This window comes from Arachis duranensis, chromosome 4 (assembly GCF_000817695.3).
Source record: "Arachis duranensis cultivar V14167 chromosome 4, aradu.V14167.gnm2.J7QH, whole genome shotgun sequence".
Lineage (NCBI taxonomy): Eukaryota > Viridiplantae > Streptophyta > Magnoliopsida > Fabales > Fabaceae > Arachis > Arachis duranensis.
The window spans coordinates 28,579,193-28,588,398 of NC_029775.3; the positions used below are offsets into that span (position 1 = coordinate 28,579,193).

At 31.4% G+C, this 9,206-nt stretch overlaps 1 protein-coding gene across 1 annotated transcript in view; it reads right to left on the reverse strand.

Annotated features, from left to right (window-relative positions):
• Positions 1 to 884: 884 nt before the first annotated feature.
• LOC107483919 (oxysterol-binding protein-related protein 4C) overlaps positions 885 to 9,206 on the reverse strand; it is a 9,975-nt gene continuing 1,653 nt past the window's right edge. The window contains exons 2-7 of the mRNA XM_016104523.3: positions 4,740 to 4,883; positions 3,173 to 3,418; positions 2,980 to 3,076; positions 2,424 to 2,715; positions 1,809 to 1,911; positions 885 to 1,226 (exon numbers count right to left, since the gene is read on the reverse strand). Coding sequence (XP_015960009.1) covers positions 975 to 1,226; positions 1,809 to 1,911; positions 2,424 to 2,715; positions 2,980 to 3,076; positions 3,173 to 3,418; positions 4,740 to 4,883 — 1,134 coding nt within the window. The 3' untranslated portion in view covers positions 885 to 974. The remainder of the gene's footprint in view (positions 1,227 to 1,808; positions 1,912 to 2,423; positions 2,716 to 2,979; positions 3,077 to 3,172; positions 3,419 to 4,739; positions 4,884 to 9,206) is intronic.

Here is a 9,206-nt window from a genome sequence, read left to right on the forward strand (position 1 = left end):
AGTACCTTCTTTAGTACAATATCCAATGTTAATAAGCAGAGTTTGACAATATTATACAATATCCTTGCTTGTTTAGCTAACAATGAATTTGCCAATATTAGCGCATGTTTGACCTATAAAATTGTTCTCATTCTTATTTTCAATCATTTGATTCATTTCTATTTCATGCTTTTATAAAAAGAAAAGTGAAAAACAATAAATATTTTATTTTCATTTTTCTTTTGTAAAATTCTAAAATAAAATAAAAATAAAAAAGGTTATCAATCACAAAGTAAATCATACCTAATTTGTTAAGCATCATTTAATTGGTTTCTAAGATATAAGGCAAAAAAATTTTTGTCCCAAACCTTTTTATATACAAAATCGTCCCTAAGATTTAATTTAGTTTTAAAATTGTCCTTACCTTATGGACCAAAATCGTACCAAAGTGATAGCAGAAGCGAAGACAAAAGTGAATCGTAGATATCTTCTTCTTTTTTCCTTTCCCTTTCTCTCTTCTTCTTTTTTCCTTTCCCTTTCTCAAAATCAGAAACACTTTTTTTCTCTTTTTTTTATAATTTTTTGTTATGAATAATTTACTCTAAAATTTTAATATTTAAGTAAAAAAAATGATTTCAAACTTGATTTTGAACTTTAGAAATAATTTTATATACAAAAAAAAATTGGAGACGAAAAAAATTTTTTGCCTATATTTTAAAGACCAAAATTGTCATACTATTGTTCTAAAATATGCAATAAAATGCAAAAAAATAAAAAGACTAAATAATTAACAAAAATATATACCAAAAAATTTAAAATGAATAAAAATTACATACTAAAGATTTATGAATGTCAAAGTATATATTTTAGAAATTATTTAGATAGACAAAAATGTCATGCTATTAATAAAAATTTAATATTTACCAATCTTTGATGCATATTTTTATTAATTTCAAATTCTGCCATATATACTTTTATTTATTGTAAGAAAGAAATTACAAGGTCTGAATAGGAGAGGGTGGGACCCAGTTTTGAATTGGAAAACAATTCCAGCCTCCTTCTTTGGAGTGAGAGAGTGTGAAATGCTTAGGAAGCCATGTTTCTCCTTTTGTGATCCTTTCTCTTGAAAGCTCCCTTTGCCTTTCCTCCACACATTTCTTTGCTTCTGTTGCTTTTTCCCACTCTTTCTTCATGATTGCTTCGCTTACTTCACTCCATACAACTGCTGATTCACTTCCCCACACACACTGGACAGCATGGTTTAATTATTTGTTAGTGTACTAATTATCCCTTAATTGTGAAATATCATAATACTCCTTTAATGTTTACCATGTTAGTAAGTCATTTAAGTATTATTTAACAATTTAGGTAAAAATTTAAGCAGTTAACTTCTCGTAAAATTAATAATTGAGAGTTATTAGATAATAATTTAGTCAAACATAATAAATTATTTAACAATTCTTTTCTATCAACTTTACATAAAGTTAACCGTACTTAAATTTTCACCAACAATCTATTAAAAAAAATACCAAATCTTTTAACAATGTTAAGATAGACTTATAAATAAAAGTACCAAATAAATTTTGGAAGAATTACGATACTATTTCATCTTTTTGTTAGTTTCTTATTTCATTCCCATTATATAATATTTTTTTAGGGCTAAAATTTATTGAAAAATTTTAAGGGAACCTGTTATCCTGTCATTTACTTTTATCTATTGCTATCACTTTTTATTATATTCTTATATTTGAATTATATGGATTATAGGATACACAAATAGGTTATATAATTATGTACAAAACTGTTAAATAGATCTTTACTATAATAACCTCAGAGTCCTTCACAACAGGAGTTTGGAGCCCTGAAATGACTTCTTTTGCATCATATATCACTCTCACTTCTCCATTATTTGTATCCTTCGCTGTCACAATACTGCATAGCATAAGGCATAAGTTTAAGAAGGTGAGGAGAAAAAACATCAATTTAATTAGCACAAAGTATGACAATAGAACATTTGATGATCAAGATCATTCATTTCTAGACTTTTAGTATATATAAATTTGGTTTCTCAGTGTTTTTTAATTTGGCAAGTTGAACTAATTTATAAAAAAATTTAAACTCTATTTAAGAATTAATGGTTGATTAATGAATTGCTACATATAACTAACTATCCCAAATTGATTTATTATGTATAAATAGGTGAATTTTGGTATGATTATATTACAGTGACTATGTAAATACGGTAAAAATTAAGTCATTTTTTTTTTACATTTTGGTAACACGTTTTTTAAACAGCACTTTCTAAAAAGCGCTAATTTAAATTTAGCAATACTTTTTGAGATACCATAACCATCGTAAGATAGTTGTAAGATAGTTATATTAAAATGATCACTATAAATATATACACCAAAAACTTCAAAAACAGATGCTTTACATATACATACCTATCCCAATTACCATTAATTTCATACAGAATCTTTGTTGATATTGAATCAATGATCTTTCCCTTTATTGATTTCCGGCTTGACCGGAATCCGAACAGAGTGTGGCTTGTGTAGCATAACTCTGCCTCAATGGCAGATTCCGGGCACCGGATATGGACATTGCCGACCCAATCACAGCTAGGAACTGGAAGAAACCTGATCATGAGATGAGGAGCATTCATTTCATATGTCTCTCCATGATTGTGGAGCTTCAGTTCTCTTTTACCATGCACTTGACCTTCCACCGCGGCACCTGATTCAACAATCGAGTATTAACATGAAGCATGTTCTAAGTTTTTTTTTTTTGATGATGTAACATAGTACATTGATGTGGATTAACTTGCTTAGCAGAGATTTTTTTCTTTCTAATTCAATATATTTTTTATTTTCACATATTTTAGTGTAATATTTATATTTTTGTCCTTTACCAAATTCCAAAAAAAGTAAACATTAAAATACTAATACAATAACTCGTAATTAATTAATTAATGCAGAAATAATAGATATTATGAATTACCATTGAACTTTGGAACAACATAACTACACCATATTGTTTCTATCTTTTCCTTCTCATTTGTTGCATGAAGTGCAGTCACCGGAGGGTGGTGAGAAACCTGCACACAATGACAATAATCCACATAAAAATTCATGATTCATACCATTTTGGCAAAGATCACAGTTAAATATATGATGTATATATATATGTAGACCTGTTCTAGCAAGACATTAAGATTTGGTGTGGAAACATGGTGTGTCTCTCCAAGAATGGGATTGTAAGGAGCAACTCCAAAAATGACAGGGCGTCTTGTAGAAATGCTCCATGCTACAACTGATATGAACCTATCAATTGGACTTTCTCCATTGTTGCATCTGCTTAGCATGTCACAAGCACCACAATATACCTCTTCACCATAGCATTGGAGTTGTGACTTTGGCATGTTGAACTCTGCTGGCAGCTGCAAACAATTTTATCTTTACATTATCCAAACGTATATAAAAAATCAGATATCAAATTAATAATCATGTATTCGTTATAAATATTGAGTATACAAATTAAAAATGTTATATATATATATGGTGTTGTCTATGGTGACTAGTTGTGATCCGTGGCTACGGTTGCTATTCTGATGAAAAAATAATTAAAAAACTAGATGAAAAAAAAATGAGAAAATTAAAATTAAAAAATATCATCAATGAAAATTAAGCAACACAGAGATATTCCCTTGAACAGCACCTTCCGTTTCCGATCGTGTCCGGCGTAGGCAACTTTGTTCCGAATAGTTTAAACAAATACCTCATCAATCACAAACTATAAGTCAAAACCCAAATTTATTTTGACAGAAAAAAACTTAACCCATTTGAACCAACAAAGATCCATCTTCCATGTCCCAGAGAAAAAAAGGAGACACTCTTCTTCAACCTGAAAACAACTCAGAGCTCCAACTACGGTCACTTTCAACAGTTATTCCCTTTGCTTCGGATATTCAAACAGACTGGAAAAATTCGATGACGCCGATCCTACAACATAGAGAACTATCAAACGCCTTTCACAGAAGGACTAGTGCCACCTTCTTCCACTTCTTCAACTATTAACACACACTGAGTATAAAATCAACTTTCACTTTTGGCCATGGCTACTGTGAATAAAGTCACAACATTCGACACATAACCAGCGTATCCTTCCTCCACTTCAAGCTAATTTTGTCCAACAATGTCGGCATTGCATCTCGTTATCAATTTTTGGCCGATGCAGACCACGCCATTTCTTCTCCAAAGTTATTTCACAAATTGATATTCTTATCCTTTGAAACATTACTTATTTACAAAAATATCCTTCCAGTAAACAAAATATAATTATTGTACTTAAATATTTAAATATAAGTTAAAGACATCACTACATATTCCATCTGTTATTATCTTATTGGTTAGTCAACCAATAGTCACTGTATGTATAAAAAATTAGTTATTATATATTTGTGTATAAATATATATAAAATTCATTTTATTTTTAATATGTATTTTGTGTTTTTAATATTTTATACGAATTATTGATTTAATATTGGATAGAAGAAATTGTTGTATTAATTATTTTTTGTTTATTTAGGTAAAATATTTTATTGACTAAATTAAATAAAAAATTTAAAATTAAAATTAGCAAAAACTAAACTTACAAAAAATATTAACTACAACATAGTTCAAATCGTTAGAGTTATGTCTAATATAGACTAATATAGAACATCATCACTCACAAATAAATAAATGCGAAAAAGAACTTGCCTGAAAGCGAGTAAGATCAGATCCTGGCCGCACATTCTTAAATAGACTTAGTATACGTTTCATAAGATTAGGAGCTCTATAATCAGAATCACCATCCGATTCTTTCTCCAACGAGAATGGCTTTGTTAGCACAATGTTTTTGTCCTGCCACCGCATCACCCAAAACAGTTTTTACATTTAATTCCAATTAAATTTGAATATTGATTACTCTCTGCTACAATGATATTGATACTTGATAGCAACAACTATGTACTACTAGTCTACTCTGCTAAGGGATTAGGTAGCTTATTTTTTTTCAAAAAATTTATACATCTTAATTACTTTATGTCCCTAAATCTTAATAAAATCACTTTTATTCATCCTATTAAAAATTACAGTTACCTCAATTTTAGATCAGGAAACAAGAAAATAAATACAGAAAACTGTCAAAATTTTAATTAGTATTCCAATATATCTTAAAATTTGCACTGGAAAAATAAATTCTTATTTGAAAAAAAAAAACCTCGGAATTAAAAGAATCCTAATCAATAACTCTTAACCATAAATATTACACATGCTATGACATGTGCTCTAATCTAACTAGTGTTGGTTGTGGGTACATTTCAAGTATTATCTCTATGATAAAGATGTTCGGTGTATTCACCACCAATCAAGTCATCAATTACATGATATGTGAATATTGCAAATTAAAGTTCAAAGTATTTTTGAACATCAAATTCAATTATTATTAAATGATGATAAAATAAGAATATTTATATTATATCTTCTATCTAAAAATTTTAGTTTACCAAAATAAGTATTCTAAGAAATGAAAAGAAAAGTAATTAATACTATATAAGAATAAGTTTTCAAGATCAATTTCATTATATCTTGTATTAAGAGTAATTTGATCTTTATTGTTTTTTATTAAGAGTATTTTTCATGTCATTATGAAACGTGAATTTTTCACTTCTTATACTGTTGAAAATTTTGGTAAAATCAAATTAGAAGATAAAAGAGTGTGTGATATCATTGGTATGGGTGATTTGTGACTTGAAACCAACATGGGATGCAAGTTGCAGTTGAAGAATATTAGGCATGCGCCAGATATGCGGTTCAATCTCATTTCAGTGAAGGCATTGGATCAAGAGGGGTATTGCATTTTCTTTAGTAGTGAAAAATGCAAGATTACCAAAGGGACTCTCATTGTTGCTAGAGAAGACAATAGTCTCACTACTCTCTACCGGTTGCAAGCAAAATTGTGCAAAGAAGATGTGAATGTAGCTGATGATTCCTCTTCTGATTTCTGGCATATACGTCTTGGTCACTTGAGCGAGAAAAGACTAAGCGTCTTAGCCAAGAAGCACTCACTTCCCGTGAAAGGTACAACTTTAAATACTGTACTTATTGTTTTGTAGGAAAGCATGCTAGAGTATCATTTCATAATTCTGGACCTCATAGGAGATCACATATTCTAGATTTAGTTCACACTAATGTTTGCATTATGGATGCTAAGACACTAGGTGGTGCATCATATTTTGTTACTTTTATTGATGATTATTCTCGAAAAGTTTGGGCTTTTATTTTGAAATCTAAAAACCAGGTGCTTGGTATCTTCAAACACTTTCATGCAAGTGTTGAAAGAGCAATAGGAAGAAAATTGAAATATGTTCGAGCAGATAATCGTGGTGAATACAGGAGTCCATTTGAAGAGTATTGTAAAGGACATGGGATCATGCTTGAAAAGACAGTTTCTAAGACTTCTCAACATAATGGAGTTGTAGAGAGAATGAATCACACTATCAATGATAGAGTCAAATGTATGCTATCTCATGCAAAGTTGCCTAAATCCTTTCAGGGTGAAACAATAAGGACTGCAGTAGATTTGATCAACCTTTCTCCTTTAGTTTCACTAAATGGTGATGTTCCAAAAAAATTTTGGAGAGAAAAAGATGTCTCCCGTCACTTGTGAGTGTTCGGCTACAGGGCTTTTGTTCACATTCCAAGAGATGAAAGGTTTAAATTTTATGGAAAGTCAAAGAAGTGTATCTTCATGGGTTTTAGTCATGAAGACTTTGGTTACAGATTATGGAATCTGGTGAGCAAGAGGATAATTAGAAGCCGAGATGTGATTTTTTCTTGAAGACCGAACTATTGAAGACCTTGAGAAGACAAATAAGCCAACAATAACTGCTAGACATTCTGCTGATAATGAACCTAGTCCTTCCACTAGACCTCCTGTTGATGGAAGAGATGTACAGGTTGATAATGATAGTGATAATTTGCATGATGAACCTACACCTTAACTTGAGGTGTCAGATGTAGAAGTTCCACCTAAACCACCAGTTGAGCTTGAATTGAGAAGATCTACTAGAGAGCGTCATTCTTCTCAAAAATACTCTCCTCATGAGTATGTGATGAACACTAAGACTGGAGAGCCAGAGAGCTACCAGGAAGATATGTCTGATGAGCATAAGGAAGATTGGTTGAAGGCCATGCAAGAAGAAATGAAATCCTTGCATGATAATCATACATTTGAATTGGTGATGCTATCGAAGGATAAGAGAACATTCAAGAATAAATGGGTGTTCAAATTGAAAGCAGATGAAAATGTCTCACGACCAAGGTACAAAGCTTGATTGGTTGTGAAAGGCTTTGAACAAAAGAAATGTATTGATTATAAGGAGATTTTCTCTCCAGTTGTGAAGATGTCCTCTATTCGAGTTGTGCTTGGATTGGCGGCTAGTTTGAATTTAGAGGTTGAGCAGTTTGATGTAAAGACTGTATTCCCTTACGGTGACATAGATAAAAAAATTTATATGGAGCAACTAGAGGGTTTCGAGGTTAAAGGAAAAGAGCATCTTGTATGCAAGTTGAAGAAGAGCATATATGGGTTGAAGAAAGCGCCAAGGCAGTGGTACACGAAGTTTGATTCCTTCATGGAAGGTCATGGGTATAGTAAGACTTCTTATGATCATTGTGTGTATGTTAAGAAATTCTCTGATGGTGATTTTATAATTCTCTTGCTTTATGTTGATGACATGTTAATTGTTGGTCATGACACTAAGAAGATTGAAAATTTTAAGAAAGACTTGAACAGATCTTTTGCTATGAAGGATTTGGGTCCTACAAAGAAAATCCTTGGCATGAGTATCACTCGTGACAGGAAGAATGGAAAACTGTGGTTATCACAGCAGAAGTATATTTAGAAGGTTTTAGAGAATTATAGCATGAGTAATTCCAAACCTGTTAGTACTCCACTTGCTAGTCATTTCAAGCTAAGTTCACAGCAATGTCTTACAAGTGAGAAAGAGAAAGCAGAAATGAAGAAGATTTCATATGCATCTACGGTTGGCAGTTTGATGTATGCTATGTTTGCGCCAGGCCATATATTGCTCATGCCATTGGAGTTGTTAGTCGGTTTCTCTCTAATCCTGGCAAGCAGTGAAGTGAATTCTCAGATACTTTAATGGTACTTCCAGAGTTTGTTTATGCTTTGAAAGTGGCCAACCTGTGTTGGATGGTTACAAAAATGCGGATATGGCTGGGGATCTTGATTTAAGAAAGTCTACTTCTGGTTATATGATGACTTTTTCCGGAAAAACTGTGTCGTGGCAATCTCAACTTCAGAAATGTGTTGATTTGTCTACTACATAGGCAAAATATATTGTTGTTGTTGAATCTTCTAAGGAACTCTTATGGAAGAAGAAATTTCTACAAGAGTTAGGCATCAATCAAGAGAAGTTTGTTATTTTGTGACAATCAGAGTGCTATCCATCTCAGTAAGAATCCTACATTTCATTCCAGATGGAAGCACATAGAGATGAGGTATCATTGGATACGTCAAGTGCTTAAGATGAAGTCATATGCACTTGAAAAGATCCATACTAATGATAATGGTTCAGATATGATCACTAAGAGTTTACATACATTGAAGTTTGATTCCTGCAAAAAGAAGACAGACTTAGTAGAGCAACCTATTTCCATTTGAGTTGGTGAGAGGGAGATTTGTTAGTGGGTCTCCAACCAAGTGGGGTCCACAAATTTTTAAAAAAATATTAAAAACAAAAAGATAAATAAATAAAGAAAAAAAAGTGGCACAGGCCACCGGAGAGAGAAAAGAGAAGCTTCATTCTTTGAATGAAAAGAAAGAAACGAAGCCATGCTTCGACGACAAAGAGAAAAAGGAAATTTGGGGGAAAAGGGCAAGTCATCTTTTATCCGATTGAATCGGTAAACTTGTTCCGTTTCTTATGAAATTTTAATATGTTATTCCTGGAGTAGAGATGAACATTAGGATATAATTTGCTAGTTGTATTGCCTTCTCTTTTGTCTGATTTAAAATACCCATTTTGTGGAGGATTTATGTTAATTCTACCAGTTTTGGTGATGTATTTTGTCTCATAATTATTTTTAGTGATGATTATATGAATATTAGATCCCAAAAAAATGACACTAAAAAAATATTATTTAAAATAAGTTAATAAT